Source organism: Poecilia latipinna, unplaced genomic scaffold (assembly GCF_001443285.1).
Source record: "Poecilia latipinna isolate Pla-1442-1.1 unplaced genomic scaffold, P_latipinna-1.0 Scaffold835, whole genome shotgun sequence".
In the NCBI taxonomy this organism is placed as follows: domain Eukaryota; kingdom Metazoa; phylum Chordata; class Actinopteri; order Cyprinodontiformes; family Poeciliidae; genus Poecilia; species Poecilia latipinna.
In genome coordinates this window covers 170215-189588 of record NW_015113451.1, presented here as the reverse complement: position 1 = coordinate 189588, position 19374 = coordinate 170215, and the positions used below count along the sequence as shown (strand labels likewise).

The window sequence follows — 19374 nt, the reverse complement described above, 5'->3', positions numbered from 1 at the left end:
CCCATCTGTCCACTGGGTCCTATCAATTCTTGGGTCCCTTTCATCATCTCGGTCCCATCCATCCATTAGGTCCCACCTGTATGTTGGGTCCCATCCGTCCTTCGGGTCCCATCTGTCCTGTCTCCCTTGTTGTCTAATGTTGGCACCATTCAGAACTTGTTCTTGCTCTCTGGTCTCCTCATTTGTTCCAAATCTTTATGTCATGTTCGCACAGCAAAACGTGTTTAGTTTAGTTTGAATACAGAAACTATTTCAGGTAAATCTTGTCATCTCAACCTTGTCCCTGGTTCTGTGCGTTTGTGTCCAGTCTGCCCGGGTACGGAGAACAAGCTGAGCACACTGTCTGACCTGGACCAGCAGTACCGCACCCTGAGGAAGCTCTACGAGAACTGTGAGGTCGTCATGGGAAACCTGGAGATCACCAGCATCGACCGAAATCGCAACCTGTCCTTCCTGAAGGTAGGAGTGTGTGTTCCGTGTCGCTGTGAGGGAGATCAGGCTGAGAGGGGAGCTGTGTGTTCAGCACCATGGACAGAGACCAGCAGCTCTGATGCTCTCATTTACCATTTATATATTTAATAACATAATGAACATTTTAGGGTGCAGATTTTTGCTTAGAGGAATCAACTCTCATTTTTTAGTCATTTTGTCAGATTTTCCATATTAATTTATATTTTGAGTGGTTTATTTAACTTAATTATTTTATAATCTTTTTTTCTTTTTCCACAAATGTTTGAATTTGCCTGAAAAACATTTTAAAGTTTTTTTCTTTTTTTTATATAGTCTGCATCTTGTATTACTTTGCTACTTTAGTTGTCTCCAAATGCTTTCATTTTAATATTGTTTCTCGAATTTTGTTTTATTTGTGGCTTCTCGTGTTCTTCATAGGTTTAATTTTTAACACCAACTGAACTCGATGATGCTAACAAACTATGACATTTTATTTTCCAAAATGATCAAATAAATTTCCAGATTTAGACAATTGTTGTTAAATCTCAGTTTAGAAACAAGCAAACATGCTAAGCTAGCATGCTAATGCTAACAACCTTTTATTTTATATATTCTGGTAGTTTTCATGCCTTATTCTATTATTCAGTTCTTCATTTCTATTTCATTTTCATACTTTAATATATTAGATTGTATTCATAGTTGAAACCAGAAGTTTCATTCACCATTTTTAATTTTGATCAGTTAAATTGATCTATGTATCTATTAACTAAATGCCACAGTAACAACAGAACATGTCTGATTTATTTATTGAAGTCTTCCAACTCAGACAGTGACGTCAGAATATTTACTCACTCTTTACTGAGTGAATTGGAGATTTGACCCCCAACATCCACTGATCAAGCCGTCCAGGAATTAGACGGGTTCTGGTTCCACATCAAGTCTTTGATTCCTTTGGGAGACATCTGCATTCAGGACGGCTGCTTGAGAGTCTTATCTGCTGGGAAGCGTTTTTTAATGAGCGGTGAAATGGGCCCCGTGTGTCTTCCAGGACGGTAAACGCCGTGTGACGTCATAGACACAGAGAGAGGCTCCGCCTTCTGGGTGAGAAGCTGCTTCCTGTTGTCGGGTCTCGGTGTGTTTCTGTTGCATTCGCCACCGAGGCCTAAACATCCCCCCCCCACCCCCCCCCACTCCCCTCCTGCTGTTTAATGAAGTGAGGTGCAGTCTAATTACTGGGCCAACACTATCAAATGAAGAGCAAAAACAGTCCCATTAGACTCGGCATCATTAGGGAAACAATTAGGCATCTGTGGGATCGTTAAATGAATGTGAAAGAGGTGAGGCGGATCTGGAGCTGCAAACATCCTGCTGGTCACCAGCAACCAGACTGATTCCATCAACACCCTAACGGCTGCAATTAAAGGACAGCTTCTATAGCTTCTTATACTTCTTCTAAATCAAATGTTTAGGCTAAAAAAAGAACAACGCGTGATCGGGGAGCACACTTTCCTCCTGAACGCAGCTGCACAGTCAGAACTTCTTCATCTCTCTCTGCGCGGCTGCCAGGCTTTCCTTGTCTGCCGGTCCTGGGCTTTAACATAATGTTCTCAAGTTGCAGTGTGACGGTTCACGCAAAGTTCAAAATCGAGACTCATAACTCGAATACATCTCGACACTTCCTGAGCCATGGGCTGCCTCTGGACGGATCCGCAGGAGCTCGGGTGGATGTGGACAAACGGAGGGCGGAGGCAGCAAGGAAGGAGCCGGAGGGATGGCGCTTTTACAGCAGGCGGGGAAAAAAAAGAGAGAAAAAAAAAAAAGAAAACAGCTGCTGCGCTAAAATTACAATTTTCAGCTACTCTGCCGCCAGGCTGTGTGTTTTTATCTGCATGGATCTGAATGTTTGAGAGCTTAAAGGACGCAGGAGAGAATTTTAAAGAAAAGAGCTTGGAGGAAAACCGGGCACTGACATTTAGACTGACTATAGATTTCCCACCGCTGCACAGCTAGCTTAGCGCTCCGTGTCACCATAAAGCCCTGCTGAGGTTAGCCTCTCTGAGGGGACAAAGTGGTATTTTAAAACCAGGTAAACACTACCTGCTCATGAGAGCTCAGCATATTTACAATGGTAATGCTACTGCAAGTGGCTAATGGTCAGGATTGTAGATATGAAACAATTATTATTTTTAACAGCCACTTTTGGGCCCACAAAGCATGCTAAGACAACAGTGTTTGAAATTTTGTCAGAATTTTACCAAGGGTTGAGTTGTTGCTAATGTTAGCTAAGGCAGCATGTCTACTCAGTTTTCATATATTTGCACTTATAAGGGAACAACTATTATTGAAAAAACATCACAGAAACCTACCTCACTAATGGCGAATTAGCCTAGCTAGCATAGCATCAAACTTTTACTGATAAAAATTTTAACTTTTCTTTTTAAGTAAATACAAATTATTTGCAGAAATTCCAACTATTTGTGGAGTCGGCTTTTTTTTATTCTCGGTGCTGATTGACTAATCCCTCAAAAGCAGCGATAAGGATGACTGTCATTGTTAGCTTCTGCTAATATGGTTTCCACTGTGAGTATTTATGCATAATAAGCTATATTTGGTGTTTGCACTATTAAAACAGGCAGCTGTGTGTTTTTAGAAGGCGTCTCTAGTGTTTGTGCTGTCCGTCCATGTTTATGGACCGACAACATATCAGTTCATACACACCATGTTTTGAATCTTCAGAATCACAATGTTTTTGGATGATCAGATCGTCGCATATGAATCACCGTGTTCTGTTATAATTCACAGTGGGTGTGAAAATATAAACATTGCATAGTTTGGCTCCAGAGTGAAGACCAAGAACAAGGCGTGTAGGAAACATAAGGAAGAGTTGGATAGAGTTGGAGTGTGAAGACAGCCTGGCAACTGGCGGGCCAACAGGAGGACGAGCCAACCCAACACAGGAGGAGGACACGAAATGAAACGAAGGTTTAAAAACTATAGAAACCCTATCCAGTCTAACTTTAAGTAGAGAATTAAAAAAATTGTCATAACCTGGTTAAAATTGTCCTGCGATTTTAGCACTTTGTAGAAAGCTCCCAGTAAAGTTGCTAAAGGCTAACAGGTGATCAAGTGCATGGCTGCAGCCCGCCTCCACCCGCTTGGCTCTCTGGGTGGGGCAGCTCTAAGGAGAGATGAATGACACAGCTCCGGAGGTGTGTGTTCAGTGTCGACATAAAGACACACACACACACACACTTTGCTGAGCTTATCTCTTGCAAACAGCAGCCGGAGGAGACAGGAGGAAAGATGGCGGCTGCAGAACTCTGTGGTGTTTGATGGCAGAGGAGTTCCTCTGTGGCTGGAGGACCAGAGAAGAAGAGAGAGACGTCTTAAAGCGACACGTTCCTCACAGCTTCAGGTTTACAGTCAGGACTCAGAGAGAAGGAGGTTAAATCTACTGTCTACAGTTTAGGAATGCTAAATAATATAATAGATTATTTATCTCTTTATCTAAAGGTTGTGTCCTGACTTCTTTGCTTTATTCCTTCAATTTATTGTCCTTTCTTCTTTCTCCTTTTTTCTTTTTTCTTTCTGTTGCTTTTTCTTCTTTCTTCCACCTCTCTTCCTTCCTTTTTTTGGAGAACAATTCTTTCCTCCTTCATGCCCTTCCTTCCTTTCTTGTCTTTTTCCTGTTTTCACCTTATGTCCAGCATTTGTTTGCTTTTTTCTTGTTCCTTTTTTCTTTTTTTCCTCATGTCTTTTCTTCTTTCCTTTCTCCCTTGCTTCCTTTCATCTGTCCTTTGCATCCCTCCATCTTTTCCTGTATCCTTCCTTGTTTCTTTCTTCTCATAGATTTTATTTTTTGCTAAATTTCCGTCTTTCTTCCTGTAGAAACATCAGCCACAGAGTAACAGTTAACGCTTATTTATGAAATCAAATGAACAAATAAAGGATTTCTTTAGTCCCACAGCATGACGCTGCCACTACCATTGACGTGATGACATAAGTCAGTCTTTGTCTCGTCTCACCATAAGATCTTTCTCCAGAAGACATTTGGCTTGTCCATGTTGGAAGCTGCAGTTTTTGGGGTCATGACCTTTCAGGATCAGCTGCTTTTGATGATTTCTGGGTTCTTCCTGCTTCCTCTCCTGACCTCCTGACTTCCTGTCCTTGCTGGGACGTCCTGAGACCTGCGTCAGTCAGAATGACTGATCACTCAGCTCATCAGATCAGTCTGCTCTTTTTTACCAGAGTGGCTTCATGTCATTCATTTCCACTCAGGCAGTAATTCAGGCAGCTCTCTGTCAGACTCGTTTCACCGGTCTGACCTTCAGTAATGTTTACCGTTTATCTTTTTGCTTCAGAAAAGAAAAGGAGAAGTGCATCATTCAGTGTTTTGAACTTTGCACTTTGCCTTTCAGGTTGAGGAAAACAGGAAGAAAACTCAGAAATGTAAACTTTAGAGGTATTTCAGAACATAAGGGGACGAATTAGAGAAAGTGTTCAACCAGGGTTCTGCCTGATCCGGTTCTTTGGGTCCAGTCTTTGGCTACATTCACCCAGCAGCTCTTGATGGTCGATTTTGATTTTTTGCAGAAATACAATTTTTCTGCATGATCACTCTATTTAACAAATGCAAGAAGAACCTAGGCGCCACACGCCGCCGTCCATGGATTGACTTTAAAGAGCTGATAGCATGCTGACCAGATCGTCTCCTGATCGCACGTCTCACATCACCGAGTCGTATAAAATGTGACATGGCCTTTCAGACTGCAGACGCGTTTTTTGCGGGGGTGTGAGGAGGGAAAAGATCGGAATCAGGTAGATCAGATCAATGTGAAAAGTGTGAAAATCACCAACTGGTTTCCCTTTACTTAACCCACTCAAACAAGAACTCCCAGTAGCTGCATGGTGATGAACTCTACAGTATTTGCTGTTAAATTTGAAGAACCATTTCTGCTTCAACGACAGCAGAGGAACGATTGACCATGAAGTACTTGTGTTGCGATAGAGGTGTGAGGCAGGTTATGACACAGGGTAGTTATGGAGGCTAACTGCAAAAACAAACACAAACAGAAATGTTTAACCTGCTTCTTGATATCAGGTATTGGATGGCAGATTCTGTGTTAGGAGACATAAATTGACTCCATAACCATCTTTAAGTCTCTGCTTTGCGACAGTAAACCAACTTCTTGGTCTTCCTGTCAGCCACTTTATCCCTGCTGGTTTGGGTTCGTCCAGCCAGCAGAACTTTCACCTGGATGCGCTCCTCTTGAAGCGACGGAGGCCATTTCCCTGCAGACAGAGCCGATAGCGCGGTGTAGAGACGGAGGTCAAGCGCCGCTCCCGTTCACCCCCTGTTCTCGCTCTTTGTGGATGTTTCACACCGTTGTGCTCCTCAAATGCACAATGTCCGCTTCAGGGCCTCTTCACGCCTCCCCTCCCACTACACCCCGCGGTGGGGCGGATCACGGCGTTTCATTAGCCTCTGAACCCATGGAGGAGTTCACAAAAGGTTGGGACTGTCGGCTGAAATGGGAGGTTGCTGGCGCCCGGCGGCGTCGCCATAATTACAGCTCTTGACGCGGGAAACGAACGCCCTGCACGTGCCAGCCAGCTAACACGTCAGATCCCAGCGCCGCATCCCTGTGTTGCTGCTAGCGCGCTAATTGTTGGGTAATGACGGCGTGTAAGTCCAAGAAAAGAAAAACATCATCCTCTTTTGTTTCGCTTTTTTTTACCTGCTGTTTAATTGCAGCTCATCGGTTTTCATGTGAAGCTTTTTTTCCAGAATATCTGAATTTTGTTCAAATGAAGATGAGAGTGGACAATGAAGCCCTTTTTCTCTGTTGTCATTGTAATTATAAAAAATTCCAATCTAAGGCAATCTGAAACGCTGAAAATTCTGCAAATCTTCTTTTCTCTGATTTGCTTTTTTTCAAGCAATTCTCTAAAAATTGAGGAAATACTTGGATTTCTATTTTTTTATTGTTTTTTAAACTATCAAACAGATTGCTGAGGGTCAGCTGAAGTATCTCAGTGAGATCAAGATCTGGGCTTTGAATAGGCCCAGACCTTTCCATGTCCCTTCCTCGTCAGCCAGTCCTGGGTGGATTCCCGGGTCTTGTTTTGGGTCTCGGCCGTGTTGAAGGGCCCAATTCTGTTACAGCTTTAGTTTTTATTTACTGGGACATCTGTACGGCCCACAGGCCTGCAGGTCAACAATACAACCAGCCTGCATCATCCAGCATTTACTGTTGGTAATGCTGATGCAACTCCTCCTGCTCCTTATTCTATCAGTTTTGCCTTCTATTGTCCGTCCTACATGGGAATCATATTCAAATCCAGCTATCATCTGGTGGTTTCTGAGAATCTTCACCTATAAATGTAAACAATATGGCAGTAAAATTCATTTTTCCGCTTGTATTTACTTTCCTTAATCATCAGTTTTGCTATGAACTGATGGCTACTAGACAAGAAATGAACATAAAGTGATAAATCTAACAATAAATAAAGTTATCAAAATAATCTAGAGTGCGCAAGAAGAATTCTATTGATTTTGAATTTTGGGATGTAAATATGGAGCTGCGTTTTCAAAACCAGCAACAATTAGCTGTCAGTTTTTGGCCTGGGGTGTTGCTGGAGTTGCAGCTCTTCAGTTTGGGGGTTTTGGGGTGTTTTCTGCCCTCAGGGGGGTGGACTAGTAGGTGGTACCACCGAGACCCGGCTGCTGCTCATTACTGGGCTCCTTCTCGTTTTGCCTGCAGCGAGCGAGAGAGAGAGAGAGAGAGAGAGAGAGAGAGAGAGAGAGAGAGATGTTGCTCCTCTGCAGGAAGCAAGAGGATCAGACACACGTCATGGAAACATGCATGTGTGTGTCTGCGGATCAACAGAAAAACTCGAGCATGCAACCTGCGGTTTGGAGCGGGATGCGTGTGTGTGTGTGTGTTGAGGATTGGTTTTTCTGTCTGCTTGATCAAAGCAGACGTGGTGCAGAGCAGAGGTCTCCGAGGTGAAATTAAAGCCTTGCTTCTTCCGTGGTGGTGGGAGGGGTGTATGTGTGTTAGGGGTGTGTGTACAGGGGTAGGGGGGGAGTGATTACCGTTAAATTAAAAGGTACGGCCATAAAAGCGAACCCCGGCAATTCATCAAAACGATCCCGCGGCGCGTCTTTTGCTTATCAAATTGTAGAATATTGTCCGTGACACCGGCGTAGCAGGGGCGTAATTAATGCACTAAATCAATTCCGAATCACTCGGCGCGGAGTGGCCCTGCTGGGACGCCGTCATTATCGCAAATTATGGTGGCAGATGCACGGGGGCCAGGAGGAACAGGTAGAGCTCTGGTTTCCTGTCCTTCGCTCGTCTCCCTCACCTGCCTGAAGTAAAGACTTAAAGGACTGGAAGGACGTCAGAGGTTGAGCAACCGACTCTGACCAAGTTGATTCTCTTTCACTTTCTTTCTAAAATTTCACAGTTTGTGTCAACGTAAAGTGTCCTTTGCCTCCTCAGGAAATACTATTTCAGTTAACACATGGCGATTTTTCACTTTTCTTGTATGTAGAAGATCTTGAATGTTTAGCGTCTCAGTTCTCTGTTTTTCTCTCTTTCTGCAGGTGTAGACGCAGACTTCTAGGGTATTATGTATTCTCTCCATCCGTCTAGGTCTCCTCTACTCTTTTCCCCCCCACATTTCTCCCTTTTTAATTTTTTTTCTCTTTTCTGTCTCCATGATCATTACATGTGAACTAAACCCAAAGCAATTTCTAATAGTTTCATATAAACGTCAAACGGAGAATCATGGTGAATCTGTCGTACTTGTTAAAGTAAATCTGTTGGGCACATTAAAAAAAGTAACATAAATAAAATAAATTACATAAATAATTGAGAATATCTAAAATTTTCATAACTATTTTAATCAGTTACCAACCATACCTTAACCTGCATTGATACAGTAGAAAGCGTCTTCTACAGACTGATGTTGATTGTTCGTATGTCCTGAACTATTTTTTTAGTTTTAAATTAGGGCTAAGTACAAAGCTTTCGTTGAGATGAGCTTTAGGTAGAGGCTGGAAGGTAAATTAACTTTTAAATGTTTTTATAGCTTGGGGTTATGTCTGTAAGGCGAGCTGGTTAATTGGAAATCTTCTCAGTTTATGGTGAAAACACTCGACTTCCTCGTCGTGCTGATCAAGTCTGCATCGTCTTCAACAAACCACTCTGGAAACGTCCGACTTCCAACATTCCTGGGATTTCTGGAGCAGAAACTTCTCTGATTTTCTTGAGCCCCTGAAGACTAGCAGCTGTGCAGAAGATGCTCTAGTCATGACGCACAAATAAGAATGAAAGCATGCTGTGCACTGAGATAATTAAACTCTTGGATAAAAAGCAACATTTCTCCAGTATTTCACTTCCCAAGTTCGACATAAGATTTAAGAACATTGCTTCAAAGTTGTTTCAGCGTTTCATATGAGACTCAGGGTTTAAATGAATCTTTCTAGAGATCTCCATGTATGTTAAGAACGTGAAATCCTGGAATCTGCTTTGTCAGGAACCTAAAACATGAAGTTTTTCACGTGAAAAGCTGGGAAGGACAAACAGTCCCCGCATGTAATCTGCAGCTGGAGACGTCTGAATGGAACAAGGCTTCAGCTCCGAACACAAATAAATAATGGAGCGTCTCTCATCTCTCTTCCACGAACGTTTTCAGACCGTCACATCTCACAACTTATGAATACTTCTGTTATGAGAGTCAGGATTGTACAGTTCCGCGTCTGGCTGTGTTTCCAAAGCGCTCTGAGATCATTTTTAAAGCAGCTCATCATAGCTGCAGGATATATGCATATTGCATCTTTATAACATCTCCAGAGAATTTGGGACTCTGAGTGATTTATAAGAAACACTCTGGATGTTTCCCAACGTTCAACCCAGCATGAGTTGAACTTCTTCAGCAACGTTCCACTGATTGTTTAAGGACTTTGTTTGCATATTAAGTCCCACGTTAAGATCATGCAAAAAATATTATGCATATTTACTGGTGTAAAGTCTTTTATCTTTCATATGGTAATGATCTAAGAAGAAATATTCAGAGATGTAGACAATAACAGTGACTCCCTGACTTCTGTAATTAAGTTACACCATAAAAATGATCAAATTAACATAGTTTATAACAGTTTGGATCCTGATTGAATAAATAAGCATTAAAATGTGATTATTTTGTTAAGTTATATTCATTTATTCATTGAGCTTTGGGCGGTTAGCGGTTTCATCATTTAGGTTTGTCCTTCATTGTATTGTTTCTCTATTTTAAACTCATTTCAATCAAATTCAATATGGAGGCAAATTTAGAAAACTGCAACATGCACATTAGAATATCTACAAAAAGGTGGGAAAAAATGTAATAAGGACAAGATATTCATAAAAACCTACAGAAGCATCTGACTGCCAGAGCTTGAATATATGATCTGGCTAATTAAAATAAGAAACGTCTTAATGACGTGGAAAACTTTGTTGCCAAATAGAAAACATAAAATGGAGGTGTGAATATTATTATTATTACTGTGAATTATAATATCACATTGATGTTGCTTTTTAGCGTTAGTGGATCTAATATTAATGGGTAGTGCTATAAGGTTAGCGTTGCTAACGTTCAGTTAGTGGTTCCCACCATCTGTACCACAGGATCATGTTAGCATGTGGCGCCGCTAGCCTTCCTCTTTGGCCTTTATGCAGATATTAAAAACGCCATCGCAGCCACAGACTCATTCATGAGGAGAGTTTCAGAATATCTTCCTCTGCAGAAAACACACTGAGAAGAAGGAACACATTTTTTCCTTCTTTCCTCCAGTGGCATTTACACAGAGGGTGTTTGTAAGGAGCATGTGTATTTCCATGTGCATCTCCGCATCACAAGCCCATGAGCGCGATATGCAGATTCTCTTCGTGTGCCTCTCGGAGTCGGGGAGATTCCAGTTGTGACGGCGACACACCGAGAAACCTCGCTTCCCTTCGGTTTTGTCTGTCACCTTCTCTTTGTGTTGCTCTTCGCTTGTTTGATCCTCTTCATATTCCCATTTTGCGATCTACATATTAATCAAATATGGATGCAGTGTTCTGCCATTCATGTCGCATAATCAGACGGCTGCGTTCAGAAAATCCTCTGTGATTGTCTTGGTCAAAAATAATTTTGCAGTTATTGTTTGTGATTTTCTTTCATTTTCCCTGTAGGTAAGGCTTGGGTTCTTCATGTTTTAGCCGCACATAATTTGTTAGTGGAAGTTAAATAGATTTATTTGTTATAATATGTATTAAAAACTTCTAGTATGTTCACTGAATCGTTTCTTTCCTTTTTTGTTTGAACAGAACAAAAAATGCTTTAAAAATCCTTTAACGTTAAAATAAAAACAATTAAATAATAATATGAAATTAAAATGTTTACCTTAATAATAAAAAAACATTTTGCTGATCATGATTGATGTTTAACAATACAAGGATAAATCATTCAAAGGGGGTGAATACTTTTGATAGTATGAAAATTACAGAGATCATTTTTTTCTTTGAATATTTATGACATTTAGCTCCAGGTATTATTAAACTGGATCAGGTTTGTTCACAAAGGAAAACATTTTCACTTTTCTAATCTATTTATTTCAAACTGTAAACTTTCTGGACCCCTCATGTGTGGACACCTCCAGGGGAAGCGGTGACCGCCACTGCCACCTACAGGCAGAGGTCAGGAAGCGGTGGCCTGCGGAGGCCAGCGGTAACCCGGCGGTATATTTATCCGTTTTATTGATTCTGATGCTGCAGCCTGGTGAACTCTGGGGCTGATCCCACGTCCGACATGGAGGACACACACACATAAACCACTTCCTGGTTCACAACTCTTCTATAAGTTAGTTCTCTGCTTTTGCACCGATTTGTGGTGATAATTTAGTGTGCCTATGAATCTAGAGGCCATCTCGTCTATGAGGAGGTTGGTGAAGTTATAAATACACACAACGGGCAGCTTTTTGTTTACGTATCTCAACATTTATAATTACATGAGGATTTGTGATTTAAAGCATAGAGATTTTTGTGAAATCTGTTAATTTTATTTTGCTCTTGTTGCACTGCAGTAAATCATTCAGTGGATATATACTTAATGAACTGTGAAGTGCATCACTTTATATTTATTTAATTGCTTTTTAACACAAATAGCTCTTCATCCAATCACAGGGCTTATTGAAGATGATTTAAGTTCAAGAGCAGCAGAAGAGCCTGAGCCATGTCTCTGGTTTATAGAGAATGGTAAGAAAAATATCAGATATCCATTAAAAAGCAGTACAGAAAAAACTTGATGGCAGAGGAGAAAGGGCAGACTGGTTTGAGATTCTAAAAATGCAACGTTGACTTGAATGTTACAACCAGCGCATGTGGAATATTGTCTCTAAGTGCACAACATATTGATTGTGGAGCAGATGAGCTACAGCAGCAGAAACACCAGCACTACTGGAAGAACAGGAAACCATGGCTAGTTCAAACCAAACCAGGGTCAGACAAACCTGGAGTTAAGGGCTGCACCATTTCCACCATTCCAGTTAAGTCCACTTCACTTCAACTCCAGTCTGTTTCTCTAGAAAGTCCGGTTTGTTTTGAGATATGTGAATGTGGAATTGAACTCTGATGCCATTTCATTTTTGTTTCCAGTTCAATAAAGCCAGTGCTAATAAAGCAGAGGAAAGCTGCGACACTGAGGTGGTAGGGTCAAAATCTGGCATGAACAACATGAGAGTTTGGATCTGCCCTGCGTTGTATTGACAGATCAGGTTGGTGTTGGAGGTGTAATGCTGAGGGGTAAACCTTGGGCCCTCATTTCAACCCCAACATGTCAGATCTTTGTGTTACCATCTTCTGATGACTATTTCCAGCAGGATAAGGTACTGTAGCGCCATGACGACGAGTCCGCTGCCCTCCAGTGGCCTCCTGTAGGAAGTGACAGCTGGAGGTTTGGATCAGCCAAGAAATCGTCATGACGTCCCAGAGAGAATGTGGATGTGATGTCTTCAAGTGGTGTCAGAGACGCTGATCCTCCTCTTCATCAAGTAAAACCTGCTTTCTTTAGGGAAACATGACTAATGTCGCTCCAGATGATGAAACTCAGCCGTTCTTGGCTTCCATGTAAATTCTTTTAGCATTAAGATGTAAAGACGCTCACAGCTGAGTTGCATATCTTAAACGTCATAATCTAGAGCATGACTAAGCCTGGAAAATCAGAGCTTACGCAAATTGTGGGTCATGAAAAGGTAAATGCGAGGAAAATATTCAAGGTAATAAAGTGTGGAGATTTTGCCTTACAAATGATGCCAAAATCATTTGCGAAAAAGATGACTAATAGCTTTCCTCTGCTTTATTAGCACTGGCTTTATAAAGAAACAAGACTGATCAAATCTGACATGACTCTAATCAGTCACGCAGCTTTCCTGGTTACCTGCCACAAAATGGAATTGCTGTTTGCAGATTCTACAGTTTGCTTTTCATTAAGAGGGAGGAAAATAGTTGGTAATTGTTTCTGGTCTTCTTGTTTGGTGCCGACGAAAATAAGCAGCCAATGTAGAAGAAAATGAGCGTATATAGAAATGCATATGGTTCACCAGGGTAAAGACTGAATGTTTTTACACGTCTTCCTTTAATCTGAGTTCAGATTTTAGTTGATTTTCCACTCTCTGGACTTTAAATAGCAACTCCTAACTTTGTAGCTAACTATGCTTTGTCTTCCTTATGTCAATCGAAATAAAGAAGCTTTCCCTTGCAGGCTGGATTGTATCTTCTGCCATTTATGTTTCAAATTCATTGTCACAACTAGAAAAATGTGCCTCTAAGATAATTGGATTGTAAGCTCAAAGCAGCCCTGAGTTTTGGATTTTGGATTGTAAAATCCAAAATGGCTGCCAGGCATGTAGAGTTGGTGTGAGAATCTTCTTTGCTCCTCTCTGTCAAAAACCAGTGATCTGCGGTATCGTACGTTTATTCATGAACAGACCTTGGTGTTTGGGTGTTTCATTGTTAGCTGCATAGTGATTAGCATGTCCAGTGGTTTTCTGGTTGGAGCTAGAACGTTCTAGAATCGGAGGTGACATCGTCCGCAGCGCTGAAAAAACAATATTAACTGAATCTTAAAGTGACTTTGTGAGTTAACATGCATGTTCTCTTTTGTGTGAAAATGTTCAGTGTGTTGGAGGGCAAAGAGTTTAATGGTTGGTATGAAGGTAACGTCTGTGTAATAGAAGAGGAGAATTGTAAGAGTGTGCTGCCCCATGTGAGGGGAAATGTGATTTATGTCCCCACTGGCCTCTTCTAACACAATCATTAACTGAATCCGCTATTTTGCTTCTATACATTCACATCCTCTCCTCGCTGGGAATTCATGCATTTTTGTCTCTTTTGCCGTTGACATGAATTTATTATCCAAGCTAAGTCTTGCATTGTCTTCCTATGGCTGCATCCAACCTCTGCAGAGGGCCCAATCATCAATCACTTGGAAGGGCCATTAAGCACCTTTTCTTCTCCTTGGTGGAATGAGCTGACATTAGGCCGTACTGGCCCCTCTTTCTCCTCTACATGGATTCATCGGACCCTTCCTCAACACCGCCGTTTGGGTTTCTCTCAGAGATTTAAGGGACTGAAACCAACACTACGTGACCTCGGTGATGTCGGACACAACGTGGCTCTTGCCTTTTTTTTGTCGACAGTCACTGTCAAGCAAGCAGGAGCCAGCCTGTGGGTGATGTACACAAGCTTTGTCACATAACTGCATTATGTAGGGTCCCCAAAGGCAACAGCATAATGTGATACTCCACTCCACTGTTGCTGGCTTCCTACAACAGGCTTGCCTCATGAGTTATGCATTAGTGTTTTTATTTTTGTTAGCTGCAGCTCCGAATTCAGACACCGTACGGCTCTGTCATTGTTTCGGTTTTGTCTCCTAATGTCCTGCAAACCATCCTCCTCCTCCCCCGCCCCCTTTGGAAGTTTTTAATTTCACAATCAGGCTCTTGACCGTAAATGCGTCTTGACAACGCAGACGGCGATCGTGAAGCGGGCCTATATGAGATTGTCGGGCTGTCGGAGGCGATGAGTATCAGCGGCGAAAGCCTATGGCAGAGCAGATGCTGGAGGCGCTCCCCTGGATATCAGCCCACATACACACTTCTACACAGCAGCGCTGTCAACCTAAAGTGATTGTCGACGCTAGCTGGGAGTGTTGAAACTAAATCGTGTCCATGTCTTGGTATGAGAGGGATTAGGTGAGTTCAGTGGCACGTCGAGTGGCTGAAATGCAAAATGAAAAAGTTTTAAACACTTCATTGGGCCCACAAATCAAAGTCTATTGGGCAATCTGAGTTTACATTTTTTGAAATCGAGTAAATCTAAAATTGTGTACATTTTCACACAAGCGTTCATATTTTTATGTGAATTTCAGTCCATTGTTCTTAGCAACGTTGCTTCAGTTCATTGACCTGTAGTTTACCACAACGTTTTGATCAGGTTCCAGTCTGGAAGTTAGGCTTTAAGCTGTGAATAAAATGTTCTGCTGATGATCAAGCTTCAGTTGTTTGACAGATCTCATGAGACTGATGTTAGCATTAGCATCATGGTCTGACACAGGGCAAAGTTCATCATGCTCCAACTGATACATTTGAATTATGTACCATAGGCAATTTAACATCCAACAAGAGGATGCGATATGGAACTAATGTTAGCGCTAGCATAACAATAGTTTTTAGGAGCTCAGTTGCCATGTATTTCTGTTTTTGTAAAGATTGGATAATTTTTATATTTTCCTGCTATGAAAGACTTAAAAATATAACAAAGTCTGTTTTTCTTAAACAGATTTTTTTTTCTCCATCCAGCTTTGTTCTTATCTTTGAGGATTTGTGATTACTTTCATAACATGAGCTCTAACCGGCTAAAGATCTTTTTACGCTTTGTACTGTTGTTTTTTTTCCTCCAATTCCAATGGAACAAAAGGGTAAAACTTTTAGATTTATGAGTGAATAAAAGCAGCCTTAAAAGAAGAAAGTAGGCTGCCATTAAAAGTTGCTGGTCAAGGATCTAAACCACCTTAAATACGGCGGGAATTTAAGCCACTCTGAACATGAAAAGTCGTGTGTGGGTTCACTTCCTCTCACATGTTTGATGTCGTTTTCATTTGAAGTGAGGGAAATCTCCTCCTTATCTCAAGAGCTTTATTCTGCACTTTGTTGATTTTACATGAATACCTCGGAGTACAATTGGCAGAAAGTTGAGATCTCTCCTCACATGTGCCTTAAAAAAAAAAAAAAAAAAAATTTTACCGAGCTTTCACTGCAGTGACATTTCATCCATCTGGATATTTATTCGTTTCAAAGTCAACACCTTTTTCTTCTCCTCCTCCTGCTTCATTTCTCTGGACTTCTTCAGATCTTGGATGTAAAAACTTCACATGCTCTCTGCAGACTGAACTGAGGCTCCCGGCTCAAAAGACCGCATGTGTGTGTTTTCTCACGAAGCTCACTGAACAGAATGTAAACATGTCCCTTCCTACCCGCTGACTTTACTGCTGCGTGGAGTAGGAACATGCCGAGGCTTACATGGACCGCTGCACTCTCCTTGACTCGCTGGCAAAGGGCTCTATATGTAAATGAGTCATAATGGCCGTAACATGAGCTCCATCTCTTGTATTTTATATAGGTGTCATTAAAATCATTTCTTTCCCGTGGTGTTGCCATTCCTCCGTCTCTTTTTCATATCTCTGTCTTCTCTCCGTTCTTCCTGACATCCAGATGACAGGAACAGGTGCCCTATTAATTATGTGTTAATCTATATCTCCCCTGTGTTCCACCTTCTGTGCAAACTTCATCTCCAAACTTTAGAAATTTCCTGCTTTTGATCTCTGGCCACTATTGTTGTTTCCTGGGTGCTGTTTGAAAAAAGTTTAGGCAACCAGTAATCCAGGTGTTGAAGAGAAGGAAAATAAAAGCGAATAAATGAGGTAGAAGATAAAAAGCTAACGTTAGCATGTTAAATCAAGAAAACACTGTTATTCTGCTGGAAGGTCTCTAGTCTTCTGCAGCCTCTTTCTTCCAGGGTTTTCCTGTATTTATCTCCAACATGTTTAACTTTGTGTGTTGGCCTGTCAGCTAGCTAAAGCTAGCCAAAGACTAAAGACCAGCGACACACATTGGTTGCTCTTTATGGGATTAAACTTGTTGCCTGGATGCAGTATTGTACGGAAGCGCATTGCTATCACGCAGGAAAAAAATTTTTTTAGAATTTTTTTTTTTCCTGCGTGATAGCAATGCGCTTCCGTAGTATTGTAACTGATATTTTTGAATATTTTTCAAGGCTGAACAATACATTTACAGACTGTAGGTTAGTGATGAAGATGCTAACACTGAAATAGTGAGGTCATCATGATCATGATCATTTTTACAATTAACCAACTGGGCAGCATCCCAGGGCGACATTAGAAAGAGGGTCGAACTCATTAAATAAAAATAATTTTTTTCTGTGTTGCGCCTCCAACAAGTTTTCTATTAAGAGTGGAATCAGAGTAACTAAAAATTATTTTTTATTGCATCATAACAACTTTGACTTTCTTATTTATATATTGCATAACAATTTAATTAATTAATTGCTTTTGCAAAGCAATGAGGAAAATTATTTGCTTCTCTTAGGTTTTATTATTTATAATAAGGTGTTTTATTTTATTTTTATTACAGTGATTGATGAACAAGGCGACAGAACCGTCTAAGAATTAGTGAAATCATTGCAAGAAAATGCCAGTTCTGTTTAGATATGCTTCTAATATTTAATACAGATTATAATACCATATGGTTTTAAAGCCATCATGGAATAAGCAGGCAGACTGCAGACTTTTAGCTGTCAGTCACAGTGTCTGCTTAAAAAGTGGATCTTGTAAAGGCAAAGAGAGCTGCCTGTGTTGAAAGGATTTACTGTAAAGACAAGAAAGTATGTAGAGATGAAACAAAACATTCATCTTCAGCTTGGTTTCAGCTCTGAAGCTGTGAACAAGTTTGTTTCCTTTAATCCGATCTTTAATATCAGACTAAGATAAGCAGAGTTTATACAAATAGAACTCTTAAAATGATCATTTGAATCAAGCCAAGCGAAAGTACTCCAAAAAACAACTGCGGTTAAACCAGAACAATTCTCAGTTATCAAAAGCATAAGAGCTTTTTAACTCAGCACTGGTCATATTGTTTATTAATATCAGGTGAGAGGATGTAGCTGCTGTTGGCCCTCAGCTCCACTGGGTTTAGTTTATATTTTAATATTTTATTATCCAAAGACGTCAAACAGTTTTCACATGATATTATCTCAATATCTGATTAAATCCTGGCTGCAACTTCTAATTTTTGTGGCGCTTATTGCTGAGGAATCCAGACATTATCAGATATTGCTTTTTTTAATGATCACAACAAATATCTCATTATTTTCCACTAACAAATCCGGGACTTTAGAGATCCAGCTGCTTTGACCCAAATCGGCTTAGCTGGATCAAAACAAACAGCCAGAAAAAACAAATCTAGACATGACTGTTTCTTTTTAAACATATAAATGATTAAGGACCCTCACCGTCATGAGCAAGCGGTGACACAGTGTAAAATCAAAGCAAACTCCACAGGTTAGCAAAAGTACGTTGTGCATATTCGTGTCTAAAGTTTCTAGATTAGATGTGAAAGAGGCTCTGAATTGATTCTCAGAAAGACTCCTGGAGGAAAGTGTGTGCGTACCTATTAACTGTGTTTGGCGAGGTTCCCTGGGTAACTGCAAAGTAGGCTAAATGAGTAAATTACAATAGACGCACAGGCAATTAGACTGAAAACATCATACACTTTGTTAGATTTGTTAACATAAGAGCCTGGAAGTTATGTTTCAATTACAGCCGGAGGATGCCAAACACTGGGGGGAGTCGCTTGATGCTTTACAGCTTCCATATTAAACCTGGTTTTATCAACAGCTGCTGAGTGATGGCACAGCTAACTGCAAAAGCAGAAAGAACCAATCACAATGAACCGTTTCAGAACATTAATCAGCTGTTGAATGGGAACATACAGTTCCTCAAACTATGTCAATGAATGGCAGGAGCTGGATTTATTTCCGGTTTCCAACACATCCTCAGCAGTTTTTTTTTGTTTTGTTTTTTTTTTGCTTTTTGTCTAACAGCTAAGAAAAATGTTAGCGTTAGCTGGCATTGTTGTGCTAGCTTGACCCAGGGAACAGTTCATTCTTTGCTAATACAGCTCAAAATAGACACATTTGTTTTACCCAACTGGATTTTAATCTTAAAATTAGAATCTTAGTGAACAAATGTTAGAGTGAGCATGCTAACTCATGTATCAGTACACTGGTGTGACGCAGCATTAGCATTGCACATTGTAGTTTATTTTATCTACTTTCTCCCTCCCCTTTCACTACTGTCCTAAGAAGTTACCAATGTATTTGAATACACTTTCTAAAATATTTAATTTATTTAAATGACTTAGCATTCAAAGAATTACCAGAGCTAGCATGCTTGTTTTAGCATGAAAATGCTGCTTTGACTCCAGGCAAAGTTCTTGATGGTATATTTCAGTTAAACTTATTTGTCTTTTGCTGACCAATGACTAATTTGACTAAATATTTTGAATATATTATCTAATAGATGCCTGATGTGACGTAATAAAAGGACACGGTTTGAACTAGCATGCTAAAGTTGGCGTCGGCATGCTGATTTGGCTCAGTTTTTTAAGGTCCATTATTTACAATCCTTTGCCTTTCGTTCGTTCTCACCCTATTTGATCAACTGAAAAATTAGTCATTGATGCCTTTATATGAAATTGTGAAATTGTACTATATATACGAGATACAACACAAATGCTACGGCAAGAGGGAGGAGCCCGGA

At 40.7% G+C, this 19374-nt stretch overlaps 1 protein-coding gene across 2 annotated transcripts in view; it reads left to right on the top strand.

Annotated features, from left to right (window-relative positions):
- Positions 1-310: 310 nt before the first annotated feature.
- The window catches only part of LOC106956630 (receptor tyrosine-protein kinase erbB-4-like), a 137627-nt gene continuing 118563 nt past the window's right edge, over positions 311-19374 (top strand). For both annotated transcript variants that reach the window (XM_015047590.1, XM_015047589.1), the window contains exon 1: positions 311-459. In XM_015047590.1, coding sequence (XP_014903076.1) covers positions 403-459 — 57 coding nt within the window. In that variant the 5' untranslated portion in view covers positions 311-402. The remainder of the gene's footprint in view (positions 460-19374) is intronic.